The sequence below is a fragment of the Gymnoscopelus microlampas genome (assembly GCF_963454915.1).
Source record: "Gymnoscopelus microlampas genome assembly, chromosome: 5".
Taxonomy (NCBI): Eukaryota; Metazoa; Chordata; class Actinopteri; order Myctophiformes; family Myctophidae; genus Gymnoscopelus; species Gymnoscopelus microlampas.
In genome coordinates this window covers 46,681,555-46,699,128 of record NC_139942.1, presented here as the reverse complement: position 1 = coordinate 46,699,128, position 17,574 = coordinate 46,681,555, and the positions used below count along the sequence as shown (strand labels likewise).

General features: G+C 42.2%; 1 protein-coding gene across 1 annotated transcript; it reads left to right on the top strand.

Moving 5' to 3' along the window:
• The first annotated feature begins 397 nt into the window (after nt 1-397).
• Nucleotides 398-17,361, top strand: ralbp1 (ralA binding protein 1). The gene is made up of 10 exons (XM_084058566.1): nt 398-462; nt 3,936-4,253; nt 5,414-5,863; nt 7,046-7,395; nt 8,993-9,154; nt 10,458-10,589; nt 11,188-11,298; nt 13,306-13,427; nt 14,137-14,257; nt 14,891-17,361. Exons 2-10 carry the CDS (start codon nt 4,001-4,003, stop codon nt 15,182-15,184), a joined length of 1,995 nt encoding a protein of 664 aa, XP_083914692.1. The 5' UTR covers nt 398-462; nt 3,936-4,000; the 3' UTR covers nt 15,185-17,361.
• Nucleotides 17,362-17,574: the final 213 nt, after the last annotated feature.

Sequence of the window (17,574 nt, the reverse complement as noted above, 5' to 3'; positions counted from 1 at the left end):
CGTTAGTTGCGGGTTGCGTTTTTTTGCAGTGTAGTTAGTTGCTTATTTGGGCTTGTTTCCAAATGTTCCAAATGTTCATTAATTTTCATGCCGGGCCCCCAATATTTAAAAAATACCTTTTTTCCACCCCAAGATTTCCCCCCATTTTTCTTTGTTGAAAATAGCAGATCTTCAAGCTCACAACGCGTCGCGATGCGACACGTTGTGAGCTTGTAGATTGGCTATTTTCAAATAGCCATAGCCTAGCAGTCGCTTCTTTTGAGTCTTTTCATAGACCTGGTTGCTTATTTCTCCCTCAAAATCTGGCAACACTGATCACATCCCGTGGTTAAACTACACCTCCCACCATGCAGTTCGGGTCACCCGGGCGCAGACTCAGATGGGTTTATTTGGTATCTACAGACAGCCGGAAGCGTACGTACGTTTCTCAGTGAATTGACCGAACGGACGGGATAGTAGTTGGTAAAGTTATTTTTCTAACTATATTTTCAGAATTGCTCATTCATAAATGTATTGCGAAGCACACATACAGACACTCGTGTCTGTATGTCGCTTTCATTTCGGGTTTTAACCTCACAGAAACACAGCATGTACTCATTGTAGGAGGATGAATAGGCTGGCTAATCAAATAGCTTTAGCTGCTAATAGCAGATAACGTTAGCATCCGGGCCCTTCATTCAGAACAATAATGTATTGATGATGGTTGATGGTTATGATGATGGCCAGGTACGTATGGACAGGTCACCTACACAGCCAGTGAAGTAGGCTGTGTGTCTGTACAGACACACAGCCTACTTCACTAGCTGTGTAGGTGATGTACAGATACATAGGACCTAGCCCTGGAATGCCTTTGATATTACAATACATGTAATAACGTATTGATGGTGGTTGATGGTTATATGGGTGCCAGGTACGTATGGACAGGTCGTCATTGGTCACCTTACACACAGCTAGTGAAGTAGGCCATGTGACAGTGTTGATGTACAGATACATATTGTACTTTTTACTCCTCTACAATTATTTGAAAACCTTTGTTTCTTTGTAGATTGCAATTATTATTTCTAAACTTACATTAACCACTTGAGCAGTCCTACATACATTTCGGCCATTTGAAAATAGCCAATCTACAAGTTCACAGTGGCTTGTAGATCTGCTATTTTCGAAAGATTTTTATACATTTGAAAACTTGTGAAGTGGGACATTCTGCATAATGAGTACTTTCTACTTTTGGTACTTTAAGTGCAAGTAGCATTTTGATATAAATACTTTTGTACTTTTACTCAGGTACATTTTTAATTCCAGACTTTTACTTGTAACAGAGTATTTCTACATTGCAGTATTGATACTTTTACTTAAGTACAAAAAAATTGAGTACCTTTTCCACCACTGCATACATGTAATGTTATTACATTGTCCACGACACATCAAACCATGGAGGGTCGCACTCAGAAATAAAAGTCCATATTTTGCATTGTTCCATAAGCTATATGCCTCAAATTGACAAGATTAAAAATGTTTTAGGCTATCCAGCATCTCATCTGATGAAGGCTGGATAGATGGATGGATGGGTGATTTGTTGGATAGTTTTGTTTATTTGATAACACTTCAGAGTGTGGTGGTAGTAGACTTTAGTTTGTTATTCTACATTGTACAAGCCATAGATCACTCCCATGGCATGGAAGTGGGCTGTTTTATATGTAATAATAATACATGAAAGCTATGTAATATCACAGCAGGCATCACAGGGCTACATACGTGGGACCCAGCAGGACAAAGAGATCTGATCATTCACATCGAAGAACAGACAGACAGTTTATTATCAATAGTTCATATATCAGATTGTTGATGCGGCACATACTATACGTATTATAGTATACATACGGTATTACACATGTCTTTGCATGTATTTGGGCATATATACATATAATACTAGGTCATGTCGCACAAATATAGGGTGTTAAACTCCTCATTAGGCCTGATCTATGTTCAAATATAAATATATTTAGACATTTTGTTTGGATCATCCTGTCAGACATGCTGTGTTCATAATGTATATATTTATGATTTTATTAAATAGGTCCTTTCTCATCAGGTATGAATGTATGTACCAAGAGCTCATTTTATACAGCTTTAACATTCATACCAAGAGCTCATTTTATACAGCTTTAATATTCATACCAAGAGCTAATTTTATACAGCTTTAACATTCATACCAAGAGCTCATTTTTATACAGCTGTAACATTTATTATGGAAAGACATGTATATACTTGTATTGAGTTGTCCAGCTTTTCAGTTCTCACAGTTAGGGTGATATACTGATATACTGACAGATATACTGTGTGTGTGTGTGTGTGTGTGTGTGTGTGTGTGTGTGTGTGTGTGTGTGTGTGTGTGTGTGTGTGTGTGTGTGTGTGTGTGTCTCTGTCTGTCTGTCAGCAAGCCTATGTGTTTTAATTTTGATGCAAGTGCACATTTTATTTTTTGCTGACTGTGTGTGTATTACTGTATTAGGAGGATTATGATCTACAAGAAGCCATCTTTCTTTTGTTCTTTAACAGAGCCCCCTCTGCTGGCTAGACCTTACCACTGCAGCTTACCAACAGTACATAGTTAGAAAACACAAGTGTAACATTGTAATAACCACAAAAAAAGTGTTGCATACTATGTAATACATAGCACAGCTTTAATGTGGCCATATTTCCAAGGATATAGTATTATATAATGAATAAAATCTCTATTATTACGATTAGTCCTGTCTGCTGTGTATGTATTGTAGTTAAGTTGACCCACACCCCTAAATGCCCTATTTATTATAGTTTGCTTTGTATGATTAATTGGTTGTCTTCATCTTACGGTCTTATGTCTGAGCATTTTAATTGCCTTCAAGTGGTAACAACAACAGAGAATACCAGTTACCCCAGATTTTTAACGAAGTTATACAGAGACTACTAGTAAAGGAGTCCGATAACCCACTGGGCCTTAGAACACAAAGTTGTGTGTTCTATTGTTATATTACTGCTATTATGTAATATGCATCTCTCTCTCGCCTCTGTTGCTCAGCCTTGCTTCCAAATGAGGACACTTGATTCTTTTAGTGTAAATATTGGGGTCCGAGATTACAGATTTGATCAGATGGGTGTCCGTGGTCTAATGCATATCGTTGCTGTTGGGCAGAAACCTCTTATCTCCATATTCCATGTGTTCCATGTGTTTTTTTCCCGTAAATTATTGCCCTACTTGATCATACTACAAAGTCACACAAAAGTAATAAAGTATCAGAAGAAGTAGCAGATCCACAAGCTTGAAACGCGGCACGGTGTGTTTTGATCTTGCCGATCTGCTACTTATGCTATTTTTTTTATTTGAATACTGAAAAGTAACAGTTTTGAATATATGAGGTTTGCACCAGACAGGGAGATATCAAACCGGTGGACCTTGAAATTAAAAAGGTTGAGAATCACTGCACCTTTTACATGCACTGTTCTCTTAACTAAAATTAATTTTGTCGACTAAAATGACTATGACGAAAAATGTTCGTCGACTACCTTTTTTCACTGACGTCAACAAATAAGAAATAGACTAAAATGTCAGGGAGGGACTAGTGGAGAAGAGATCCAGTAGAACTAAGCCACGTCATTCTATTCTTGCAGGTGTCACACTCCGAAATTGTGAGCTTGTAGATCTGCTATTTGTGGCACACAGCCGAGTATAAATCAGGCACTTCAACGCCATCACAGCCGGCCAAAATACATTTTAGTCGACTAAATCAACTGTAGATTAAGTCGACTAAAATCTTATGGTATTTAGTCAAGTAAAACTAGACTAAAATATGACTAAATCTAAATGGAATTTTATTCGAAAGACTATGACTGAAACAAAATACAAATTTGCTGTCAAAATCAACACTAATCTGTCTCTCTGCTGCCCCCTGCAGGTGTGATGGAGAGGCTGGCACGCCCCTGGCAGTGACGAGAGGAGTGACCAGGGCACGGAGCAGCCATGACGGAGTGCTTCCTGCCCCCGAGCAGCAGCCCCGTGGAGCAGCGGCGGGCCGACCACCCAGGGGGGGTGGCCCGCACCCCGAGCTCCGAGGAGATCAGTCCCACCAAGTTCCCCGGGCTGTATCGCACCGGCGAGCCCTCGCCGCCGGGCCACGACGGCCACCACCATGACCCCCCCGACGCCTACGTCTCGGACGACGACAAGGAGCATGGCAAGAAGAAGAACAAGTTCAAGAAGAAGGAGAAGAGGAGTAAGAGCATTACCTGTTAAAACGACCCCTACATATTGTCTAAAACGCCTTGTCGATGTTGTATTTAACCGGAGAGAAGGTGCTCGCTTTCTTTGCAATGCGCTGTTGGACGTTTAAACAGTGACACACACACAACCTTCTACTTTTGGTCACTGAACTGCAATAATGGAGCATTTGGGACATGTATATATACATGTAGTACCGAAGTCCAGACATCAAAATCATGCCATCTGGATCATGCAGATTTTTTTTCCCAATTCAAATCCCATACTTAAAAAAAAAAAAAAAAAAAATGTTTATGATATTTAGTTAAATTTGATACCATCTGTGTTTGGAAAAAATATATATTAATTCTGCGGCCATACCCGGGAGTGGCGTTGGATTAACTTTGTTTGATGTCATTTTAAATTCTTTATTCTACCTTTTTTTATTTTAGCAGGTCAGTCCCATTAAGATTAAAATCTCTTTTACAAGTGAGACCTGGTGAAGAAGAGCAGCAGCAAACCTAGTTACAACAAAACTCACATGAAAAAAAAATAGTGACTGAGTCTGATACCAAACATAGACTTTACAGAGCTTAACTAGGCCATGAAGATTAACTTCCATCTGCAGCCTTTTTCCATCCAAGCTGAGGGTGTAAATATTGCCTTAGTTTGCTGGGCATTGCTCTTACTTGACCCCATTGTCCCATATTTGTTGTTTGTCTGTTTTTATCACAGTTTTCCTAGTGCCTATATTTAGCACCACCTGGGCACGGTGAGGTAAAATAAGAGAGAGTCTTCAGGCAGCAGCAGGGAAAGGGGGAATAGAAAAAAAGACAAACCTATGAGGGGATCATTATCAGTCACGGTTTGGCAGTCATTCAGTCAGAGGAACTTCAGCAAAACTCTGTTGCACGTGAATAAAAAAGAGATCTGCCAGGTGCCGAGGGAGTTGTGCTAAATTGGTGCCTGACCTCTTTTCGGAGTCCCCATTCTCCCCCTCCTCCGTCTCTCATCTACACTCTCTCTACCGTTTCCTCTTTCCCTCCTTTCACTGTTCTTGTAGCTCTTGTGTTGTAGGTGGAGGATGTGAGATAGGGGCGTTCTAAATACATTCTAACCCCAGTTCTGTTCTCCCCATCTCTCTCTCTTTCTCTCTCCCGCCTGTCTCGTCTTCAGCGGAGGGCTACGCCGCCTTCCAGGAGGACAGCTCGGCGGACGAGGCGGAGAGCCCGTCCAAGATGAAACGCTCGAAGGGCATCCACGTGTTCAAGAAGCCCAGCTTCTCCAAGAAGAAGGAGAAGGACTTCAAGGTGAAGGAGAAGGGCCCCAAGGAGGACAAGGCCAAGGACAAAGACAAGGACAAGGACAAGAAGTCCAAGGACCTGACCGCCGCCGACGTGGTCAAGCAGTGGAAGGAGAAGAAGAAGAAGAAGAAGCCCGCGGCGGAGGCAGAGCCGGTGCCGGTGGAGGTGCCCACCTTCAGGCCCATCTTCGGCGCCCCCCTGGCCGAGGCGGTGAAGAGGACGTCCATGTACGACGGCATCCAGCTGCCCGCCGTCTTCAGAGAGTGCGTGGACTACATCGAGAGCTACGGCATGAAGTGTGAAGGCATCTACCGCGTCTCAGGTAAACAGGAGGGAGGTCAACCGCGGGAAAGGAGGGGGTTCATACAGGTTTTTAACCCATTCAATCGGGGGACGCATCTCTGTCATTTTAGATTTCTTTGGCTATTAAAAAATAGCAGATATACAAGCTCATAGCGTGGCACCAAGCTTGTAGATCTGCTGTTTAAAAAAATATATAATAATTTTATAACTCAAATCTTTGCTTCTAGGGGTCCCTGGAACAACATATTTTACAAATGTTTGCTTTAAAAAATATATGTTTAAAGATTTGCACACATTTTCACGATTTAAACAAAAATTGCAGATCTACAAGCTCATAGCTATGAGCTTGTATGTCTGCTATTTTTAAATAGCCAAATAAATCTAAAATGACAATGCGTTCCCGGATTGAATGGGTTAAAGTGAAGGTTTCTAGAACATTCGGCTGTATATGTTCCTTACCTCCATGTGACTCTCCATATGGTAAATGGTGCATTTATATAGCGCTTTTATCCAAAGCGCTTTACATAGATTGTGCATTACATTCACCCATTCACACATATTCACACACCGATGGCGGAGGAAACCATGCAAGGCACCACCTGCTCATCGGGAGCAATTAGGGGTTCTTGCTCACACTTTGACACTAATTCTGGGGGAGCCCGGGATCGAACTGGGAACCTCACGGTTCCCATCCGGCCACTCTACCCCTGAGCCACTGCCGCCCCATATAATCATTGTATCAAATCAGAATCAATTGTTACTGACTGTGCGTAGTGAGGTTAGAGGTATCTCCAGAGAGTAGATTGTGTTGTAGCAGGTCAAAACGGATGTTTTTTTGGCGTTTTTCTTCCCGCCAGCATAAAGGCAGCTTAAATAAAAACGGGACTTCTGGTAGGCATTAGGCAGTAATAGGCACTGAGCGAATTTCAAAATAAGACCCATGTTGACTAATATTATGAAAAATTTGTAACACATTTTGGGTGGGTCTTAGTTTGAAGTCTGCCCACTGGCAGTTTTTGTTGAAGCTGGATTTAGTGTAGAGTCTAGCCTACAGTGCAAAGAAAGTCCTTTACATTTGAATGGTTATCCCGATGTAGTGCAATATTATAGATATGAAAATAAACCCCTTAGATCAAATAGATTATCGACCCTAATCCTTACTGACGTCATTCAACCTCCTCCCATCCCCGTTCCCTCCCAGGGATGAAGTCCAAGGTGGACGAGCTGAAGGCGGCGTACGACCGCGAGGAGTGTCCGTGCCTGGAGGAGTACGACCCGCACACGGTGGCTAGCCTGCTGAAACAGTACCTGCGGGAGCTGCCCGAGATGCTGGTGAGCCGCGAGCTGGCGCAGCGATTCGAGGACGCCTGTGGCCGGCCGACGGAGGGCGAGAAGGTGGCGGAGTTCCAGCGGCTGATGGCGGAGGTGGCGCCCGGCGCCCGGCTGCTGCTCGCTTGGCTCATCACGCACATGGACCACGTGATCATCCGCGAGACTGACACCAAGATGAACATCCAGAACATCTCCATCGTCCTCAACCCCACCGTGCAGGTCAGAGCAGGGTGGAGGAGGGAGTGAGAGGGGGACGGAGGGAGGGAAGGGGCGGGAATAGAATGACATCTGGGGAAATGGGACCGTTAAGGAAGGAAAGAAGAAGTAACGATGCATTGATCATAGATTTTGATGGTACGATTATAGTCGGAGAAAAAAACTCTGGTTTCATGATTATTATGGGTACCACTATGGATGTATAATATCACATTAATATCCGTTTTTTAACCCCGCAAAGTTTCTTTGTTGGCTTTCAAAACACAAAAAATACAATAGCCAAATAATACACACAGAATAATAAACAAACAAAAAGTATATCTCTTTGGAGTTAAAAATAACATCATCTTTAAACCTGGTCCCAATTTTATAGGCATGTCATTTTAGACAGAAATTTCCAAAACCACTCATTTTTAATTAAACATTTGATTAAACATCCATGTCAGTAATATTATTTTTGTAATACACTGTGTTGCTAAACCTCTAGGGTTAGATAACGGTCGGTGAATCGCTGCAACCTTAGGAAGAAGTGAATATTGTAAAGAAGGTGATGGGTGACGTGTAAGGAAAATGTAAACGGTGACTTTCGGTGATAAATGAGAGGAGAGACCAAGGGTATAAGAAGTATTAAATGTGAGGCAAAGGGGCAACATGGGAAACCTCCCTTATCGCATAGCAACGCGCCAGCGAAGACGGTGGGTTTTTATTGGGTCACACAGTTCATTCATATGCGAAACTCTGGCCCACTTTAAAGCAGCTAATGTATTCCCAAAGGAGAGATCCCTGTCAGTGCTCCATTTATTCTGAACCAACCACACTGCATTAGCATTACATCTACTAGTGGTCATAATCAATCAATGTGGTCGCCGTGCACAGTATATTATTCAGTGTGTATTTACAGTATAACTGTGATTTGTGTGTATTTACAGTATAAATGTGATTTGTGTGCAAACACATTGAGTTCAGAATTTCACAGTAGTAACATGGCAGACAACCAGAGACAACCGGAACTTGCATAAAATGCAAGAGAGACATGCAATGTGCAATAGACGTATATTGCATGCATATTTATTGAATGCAAATTTGGTTATGTTGACTCGACTTGTGGTGTTTGTATATTTTTGTAGAATTTCCATGTATATGAGCTGAAACGTTTCTATCCTGTTGTCTTCTTCTCTACATTGACATTTGCTGTGGGATTAATTTGACAAAAAAATTCCCCTCATAGTCGAATAATCGATCAAGGCTTTGTTACTTGATTCTTTTTTTTGTTCATGCTTAATTTAATGCTAAATTGCTTATTTATTTACTTATTTCTTGAAATATGACCATGTCCATATCTTTTGTAAATTCTTGAAATAACCCTTTAATTCTACCAGTCCATAGGCCAATAGCCAGTGTGAAATAAACAATAGAATATTTAGTTCTCATCCTCACCAACCTGAAAAGGCGGGTCTATGTGTGATTGTATGGATCGAACGCAGATTGGACACAACTAATCACTTATTTTAACTAATTCAACTAGTTCCTATGACAATTAGTCAACTAAGAATGACTATATTGGAGGACAGCCCTAAGCGTGACTGTGTTCTGTGTTCAGATCGGGAACCGTGTCCTGTACGTGTTCTTCACCCATGTGAAGGAGCTGTTTGGGGACGTGCCTCTGAAGCCTGTGGTGCGGCCTCTTCGGTGGTCCAACATGGCCACCATGCCGGCACTACCCGAGACCCAGGAGAACATCAAAGAGGAGATCCGTCGACAGGTGGGTTGATTTCACCGACCAGCCAGTTGCCTGGTTCCTGGGGAATCCTGAGTTATAGGTAGTTGTGCATGAGTCGCATAGCCGATCTACAAACTCTCAGCGTGTCGCGCATTGTGAGCGACTGAAGTCGCACTGTCGTTGTGGCAACAGATGGCGCACCGTCCATGGTCGGGAAAGGACGGGTGTTAACTCGTGAGAGAAGGTTCAGACAGAGAAATTCTGGAATTTTCATTCAAGTTGTTACGTAATACAATGGCAGCATTCATGTCTTTTAAATTAAATTAAGTCTTTGGAAGATGCAACTGTCCCAGAAAAACCCAGCTTATTTCCCCTCTTTGCAGTCTGTCTGTGGTGCATTGGCAATATTACAACATCGACAGGTGCAAGGAAAAAACATCAGTGCTGAAAAGTGCGTGTGCTTTCCAAGTCCTCAGTCAGCTTAAGAAGGAATTCTCCCTCTTTCACTCATCGTTTGCCGTCAACGCATCACATCATGTGCTGTAGGAACTCCAAATGGAACTATTTGATGTTCAATCACTTCAGTGTGACCTCAAATGTAATTTGGGATTGTGGGTCTGGACTCATTCTATCAATACCTGAGACCGATGTACCCGAAGATGACAGACTTTGCCTGAAAGATTATTTTGCGTGTTCGGGACTCTGTGAACATGAACAACTCCAAGCTGTACTCGCAACTGACACACAGACATCTAAATGTCATTACACGTGACAATCACAACTGCCCAAAAACCCAGTTAAAGCCAAGACATGTCAGGTGTCTGTAAGCACTATTCAGTGCACAGTGACATGTAAGCATCAGGAAATATTTATATGTGATCTCTAGAAATACAAATTGATAGCTGGAAGCAGGCCTGGCTATTAAAATGTAGATGCAATTATGTAGCCTCCATTTACAATGTATTTTGTTAGTTTTATGTTTGTGTCTGCTAATGTTTGAGGCTGCCAAGACAATCCTAGTCAAAATAGATTTTGAATCTATCATCACAACTTTCTTGTAGCAAACGTTGCCTGTAAGTTTACTAAGTTAATACTGATCATAAAAGTAGTGCTTAGTAGCTAGGCAATCTTCTTGATAATAAGAAATGAAACTGTAAACACTTTTTATGATTTATACATGACTGATACACATGAGAGCACAAAGGCAATTTAAGCTGTGGGAGCTGGCACGTGTGCAGAACTGGTCCGACCCGCAAGAAGTTGCGTTTTGTCCAATCAGGCCCTTGATCAGAACGGGTGCCATTTATCTTGAAATGTAAATGTGTAATGTTTGCCTGTGTCCCAGGAGTTCCTTCTGAACTGCTTACACAGAGACCTCCAGGCAGGCGTGAAGGACCTGTCTAAAGAGGAGCGACTGTGGGAGGTTCAGCGCATCCTGACGGCTCTCAAGCGCAAATTGAGGGAAGCCAAACGTCAGGCAAGTTGTCTCAGTGCATATAATGTCCTGTATCATGCAAAAACTCATCAAAGTGTCCGCAACAGCCTACCAGTTCTGACCCTACCAGGGTCAGAATAATGTCAGAATACTACACATTTAGCCTATTTATCCTATAGTACTCTAAAGTACCTTGCTAGATGTAATAGTAGTATCATCAACGGACACCAAAAGCAGGGGTCACACAGTCTGGAAAGTGTGGAAAACGCTTGATTTAGGAAAATATTTTATTAGGCACCTGGAAATGCGCTTGAATTTTACTCTTTAAAAAGCTCTATGACCCATGCCAAAAAGGACAGAAAACCTTTCCATCTAAGTTTTCAACCGCTATAAAAGAAGCAACACAAACATTTTTACCTGGATGATTCATTCTGATGCTTATGATGCATTCAGTGTTATGCCATTTTTTATGATGTGATTTAACTCATCACGCAACCCTAATAAAATTACCCTAACCCTAACACATTTTGTTAAATCAAGCAAATCCTCTTATGACCACCACACCGTTCAAATTATATCACCATCATCATCATCTTAAATAAAAGTGATGTCGTCTGACCGTTCTATGTGTTGTTCTCAGGACTGTGAGAGTAAGATCGCCCAGGAGATCGCCAGCCTGTCAAAGGAGGATGTCTCCAAAGAGGAGATGACTGAAAATGAAGAGGAGGTGATCAACATCCTTCTAGCACAGGTATACGCACGCTCGCACACATCATCATCTGCTTCATTACTTGTCGTAGACACTGTCGTAGACGTGCAGGCAGGTTCTGAAATTGATAAAACAGAAGAAGAGGAAAAGGCAGTTTTATGGCGTGGCTCCTCGGAGGGGAGCCGTCTAGAAGAGGGTCTGTCTCCGTCTGTCTGTGTGTCCACATTTCCTGTGCATACTGCCAGTAGGCCAAGGAAGTAAATTCATGAATATTTTGTTTTGTTTTGTTTTCTTCTTTTTTTTCAATAAGCCTTTTGAAACTTGCATTGTATACTGGTAGTAAAGGGTGGGGCACATAATCAAATATTTGGAAGTCACTATGACGTCACAGCATACCTACCAGTTAACTGAGCTCAGTGACCTTGTGGTTCTGAGGGAGGTCGGAGTTCAATCCCTGGCCGAGGCATACCAAAGAAAATGGTCCCCAATGCCTCCCTGCTTGTCTCTCAGCATCAAGGGTTGGATTGGTGGCAAGTCCCTGCGACATACTAGTGTCCAGGGGGTGTACTTGTGCATCATGACTGCGGGATGTACGTGTACATCAAGCCGCCTCACGTTACAGGAACAGGAGATGGGCTCTAGGCCTGTCACAATTATTACATAATCGTCTAATCGCAATTATTTGAGATAATCGTAATTATTTTTGCATAATCGTTTCCATGTTGAAAGATTTTCACACATTTTCAAATGTTAAAAAAGCAGAAATAGCAAATCTACAAGCTTACAACGCGTCACTTTGTGACGCATTGTGAGCTTGTAGATCAGCTATTTCAGCATTTTTACATGTATAAAGAAATTATTGACATAAATTAATCTATATATACAATTTGAATCCTGCGCCATGTCGGTTGTCAGTATGTATGTATGTATGTATGTAGCCAGTGTGACGTCATATGACATCACGGTCGTGACATCACGATGAGACACGCCAGTGTGACGTAATCTCACGACAGCATGACATCACATCCTACCTATAAATAGGTAGGATGCACCAGTTCGACGGCTTCCATCCTCAACACAACCCACGCCGACGACCCTTTACACAAATAAACTGCTAACTTCATCTCCTGCGATTTCAACTGCGATTTCAACTATCTTTTCACATTGTACACCACTGCACACTCCCCACAGGTCTGCCATACCAGGTCTGAGTAATCACAAAGTGGGTTTTGGTCATTGGAGAGGTGATGCACGTCACCTCTTTCTGAAGTGGGTACTTTCAAAGCCTGCCGTGGATTTAGGAGAGCACAAAACTCTCTCTCACACTGTGAGGTGCCTGTAAGGTGGCACTGCAAAGTGAACGACGCGTCACGCTAGACGTTCGGGCCGCGTAGCGGCCCGAACTTCTAGTTTATATACAATTAATCGTCAACTTAAATGTGTAATCGTGACAGCCCTAATGGGCTCCTGACCTATGGGCTAAAAGGCTCGAGAACCATTGGTTCCCGGGCCACTTACATGACGTTATAGCAATGTGAGGTCATCATCATGATTAGGGGTGTGCCGATATATCGTCCCGCGATATATCGCGATACGTTTTCGCGACGATATGTATCGTTTTGGAAAAAAAAAATATCGTTTTTGAAAAAAAAAAAAAAAATTTTTTTTTTTTTTTAACAATCATAATAATCAGGCATGCAAACGGCCCCGAAGTGAAAAGAGTGACAACATGTTTTTTTTTTCGGGTCAGGTGTCATACTATTTGGATTCAAAACGGCTATTGTAGCTGAAAAGCTACAAGTTTGCATGTCTGAATAATGCAAAAACAGAATTATTTGTTTGCATTTTCTTTTTTTCTCCTCCATATATTTTCATAATAAAAAAAGTGCGTATCGAAATCGTATCGAAGTTGTGAGCCAAATATCGTATCGTATCGTTTCGTGAAATTAGTGTATCGGCACACCCCTAATCATGATGCCACAGACCCACACTGAAGCCGCACCGTTATCAGACCCCGTCTTGGTTTTAAATCTCCTCTCCCATCTCCAGGAGAACGAGATCCTGACGGAGCAGGAGGAGCTGATCTCCTTGGAGCAGGTGCTGCGGAGACAGATCGCCACTGAGAAGGAGGAGATTGAGAGACTGCGAGCCGAGATCGCAGACATCCAGAGGTAAGAGGTTGTTTCACTACCGGCATGAGATGGCATGTTATTTAGACAGATGCCAGGTTCATTTGTTGACCTGGCATCCTAAAGTTTGTATAGTTTCAATGTACATATTATTTATTGATATTATAATTTTCAGACTGATGATAGGTTCTTGGTTTACCTTTGATCCTAGGTTACTGAGACACTAAACTAATCTCTATGCCCTTGTTTTTACCTTGCTTATTGTAAATCGCTCTGGATTAAGAGTGTCTGCTAATTGCCTAAATTGTGAGAGGTTCAGAAATGGATGACTTCTCTGTGTCGGATCTGGGGGGACCACCAGGGGTTCAAATTGAGCCTTTTGGGATTAGGCATGCATTTCTTCAGAGAGTTGTTTCTTCAGGTGTTGGTCATGCTATTACACAGTGATGCATCTCAGCCATAATCTCCAAACTGGAATTACAACTCCGGCATCCATCCGTCTCCACGGGGTTGGCCAACATTGGCGTCCATGCAGCTCATCATATTCCCAGATCGTACGGCCAAACTGAGCGGTCGAAGCAGTTTGGCGATGTATTTATCATTTCCTTTATAGGACTCATCTGACAGGAAATACAGGAGGGTGAGATGTGATACAATATTGTGTGTGTGTGTGTGTGTGTGTGTGTGTGTGTGTGTGTGTGTGTGTGTGTGTGTGTGTGTGTGTGTGTGTGTGTGTGTGTTCCTCATGCAGTCGCCAACAGGGTCGCAGTGAGACCGAGGAGTACTCCTCAGACAGTGAGAGCGAGAGCGAGGATGAAGAGGAGCTGCAGATCATCTTGGAAGACCTGCAGAAACAGAACGAGGAACTGGAGGTGAGACACTGCAGACAGACAGATAGGTACCGCTTACAACTGCAAGCCATTTAGTCGCGGCTATTGTGGCGTTAAAGAGCTCTGAACCAGAATATTTCTTGCTTTAAACTCGACAACTGTCTACACAGTAGGTGGGGAGAGAGAAACCTGTGATCTGAATAGTCATTATTTTTTTCTTTTTTTTGAACAAAGACGTTCATTTGCTTTTCTGCAGAGAAATGTCACATTGTACAATTATTTTTAAGCAAATAAACTAAAATAAAAACACAAAAAGAGAAAAGACGAAACACACCAGAAAAGAAAAAAAAACAAGACAGTTCGGCAGACATACTAAGCAACAGATTAAATCAGATTTAACTATCAGGACATTCACTTGGAGATCAAAAATAACTAGTTACAACACAAAGATTATCATGACACATACACGGTAACATAGGCTTTCATATATGAATAGTCATTCTTAAGTGGTTACATTCTTAAACTGTTTCTCATTTTGCTGGGAACCCCCTCAAGGACCTCTGGGGGTCCCCGCACCCCTCGTTGAGAACCACTGAAATACAGTACAACTAGGAGAGAGCTAGACAAATTCCGACGAGCCATTTGCACTCAAATTCCGACGTGTTCCACTTGCAGAACAAGAACACTCACCTGAACCAGGCCATCCACGAGGAACAGGAAGCCATCTTGGAGCTCCGTGTTCAGCTCCGCCTCCTGCAAAGCCACAAACTGCAGCAGGAACTGACTGTCCCGCCCCCGGCCGAACAGGCCCCGCCTACGCAGCCTAGCCCGGAGGCCCGCAGCGAGGAGCAAACCAAGCGCTCCGTCACCGCTGCTGCGGCGACAGTCGTAGAACCCGTCGCCTCGGCCAATGGCAAGGACCCCTCGAAACCTTCGCCAAACAAAGACAGGAGAGAGAGCAACATGTGAGGTGTCATCGTGTCTGGTCAGCATCGGGCGGCTATGTATTGCTATGTGTCTCTGTTGCTAGTCAGCTGTCCTGCTGAGTCACGCGTAGCCCGCTAAAGGTTTTTGCTCCATCAGCGAGTGCACGTGGCCGAGACATTTGAATACCAGAGTTGTTTCCGTCAAATAGCCAACAATGAAGAATATTTAAATTCTACTCTTGGCACACTGTCCGTGTCAATACAAATTGAGGACCTTGGTTTTCCCTTATCTCTGCCACGTGAACACATATGTGCACGCACACACACACACACACACACACACACACACACACACACACACACACACACACACACACACACACACACACACACACACACACACTGATAAGCGTAGGGATAGTGTAGTCGCTTTTAGAGGACAATTGGCCACTGTGTGACACGGGGTGGGACCATTCATTTAGAACGTCGGTGCCAAGAGAGTGTGAAGGAACGGAGTTGTCAAGGGTTTGGTGACAAGCGTAAGTTGGTTGGTACACAAACTGAGAGGAAGGCACTTTACAACTAACAAACAGAAATTTCTTCTTCTTTTTTTGTCATTAGAGCTCAGAAAAATTCTCATTTATTTTTCTTAGATAATTTACTTCATCCTTTGCGTAGTTTCTATTTGGACACATTAGGATTGCAACCACTGTGCCATAACTGACACTGCAAAACTGGACAAGTTGCCCAAGAGAACCACTAATGCAAAAGGCTCTTTGATTTATGAAGAATTTGTTACATATGTTAAATAGTATTCTGGATGATATGGGAGACTATTCAAAGAAAGACGTTGATTTTAAATGATATGCTTTTTAGTAATATATATATATACAGTATATATATATAAATATATATAAATATATTGTAGATGCTTTCGTTTGTTTGAACTACAAATGCACATAAAGGTTGCGATGAATTTTCCTCGTGACGACCCAGTGGAAGAAAAACATGTACAGTGTGTGTATAATAATAATACGTATATATAAATATGCAACAGAAGTGCATGTGTCACTGCGAAATATAAACATTTGGACACACTTCACTGCTGGAGGCAACCTCAACACTTAAGAGGCTGTGTCCACCGTTTACAAAGGGGAGCGCCGCGTTTTTGGAAACCTCGGCAGCGTGATAAGGTGTAATTTGCTCTCTCATGTTCACGTGTGGCGTTTTTTTTAATCTGCTTGCTGATAGATTAAATATTTTCAACTCGGGTGTTTGGAAGAAATTTTCAGGCAAGCGCTGTGGCGTTTTCAGCCAGGAAAGAACGCCTTGGGTGGACACGGCCCCTAAGTCTGTACGTTTCCAATGCAGTCGCCATAACATAAATGATATTGTTTTTTTTGTCTGTTACCCCTGCCTTTCACAAACCAAATGGAAAGTGGAACGTGGACAGACTTATAATTAGACAGATGTAACAGAATAAAGTGATGCCAAGTGTCTTAAAATGTGTGTAAAAAGATATGCAGGTGATGTATTGACTTTTGTTGCATATTCAATGATATTTTCATCTCTCAATGGAGGGGAGTCATCGTCTTGGATTTCGGTTTCGAGTGGAATACATGTGGGGTGGGGTGGGGGGGGGGGGGTGAGATTACAAGTCAATCATTTCAGAGTAACTGGTCTACGACTATTACAAAGTGCTGTCTTATCTGTTTCATTCTTTGTGATAAGTAAAGCGAAGGCACAACCTACTTAATGTTCATATGTATTGTTACAATTGCAAACATACTGTATTTTCAGCTCTTGATGTTCTTATCATGTTTTTTTTTTTTTGTATTATTAATAATAATCTCTTAAGGCGTAGCCTATTCTCGGTCGACTGCCCTTGCTTTGGACATGGGCAAATTGAAGCAATCTGTCGTTAAGACTCATGATTTGAAACGTTCGTTCATTGTTTTAATACGGTAATCACCTGTGATTTAAATGGATTAATTCCAGATTTGGGCTCATAAGCTTCTCATAAGGTTTATTTTCATATTGTTCCAAGGCTTTTTGTAGCTTATTGTTGCAGACAGAATACCTAATGCTGTGAAGAATAAAGTGTCAATCTGAACTGAATAAGCTGGATATTGAATCTAATTGTAATATCCTAATTGGTTCGTCTTACCTCTCTAAAAAGGCCTAGTCGGGTGGGTCTGTAACTCTTAGAGTGGACAAATGGAACCACATTTGGTTCCACTTGTCCATTTTCTTCCATTTATCCACTCGGAGTTAAAGAAATAGGATTTTACTGTGTAGGTTGGGGTCCCAGAGATAAAAAGGAAAACTAAATAATTGCATCTTATGGGGGTCAGTGGCCTAATGCAGTTGACCCCCCCCCCCCCCAAATAATCATATTTGAACTGGGGACCCCACACCCTAACAAGCACTTGA

Excerpts from the sequence above, each read along its gene's own strand:
- ralbp1 (XM_084058566.1), top strand. The coding sequence starts at position 4,001 with ATGACGGAGTGCTTCCTGCCCCCGAGCAGCAGCCCCGTGGAGCAGCGG. Across the intron at positions 5,864-7,045 it reads AGGCATCTACCGCGTCTCAG|GGATGAAGTCCAAGGTGGAC; the intron begins GTAAACAGGAGG and ends GTTCCCTCCCAG. Across the intron at positions 11,299-13,305 it reads TCAACATCCTTCTAGCACAG|GAGAACGAGATCCTGACGGA; the intron begins GTATACGCACGC and ends TCCCATCTCCAG.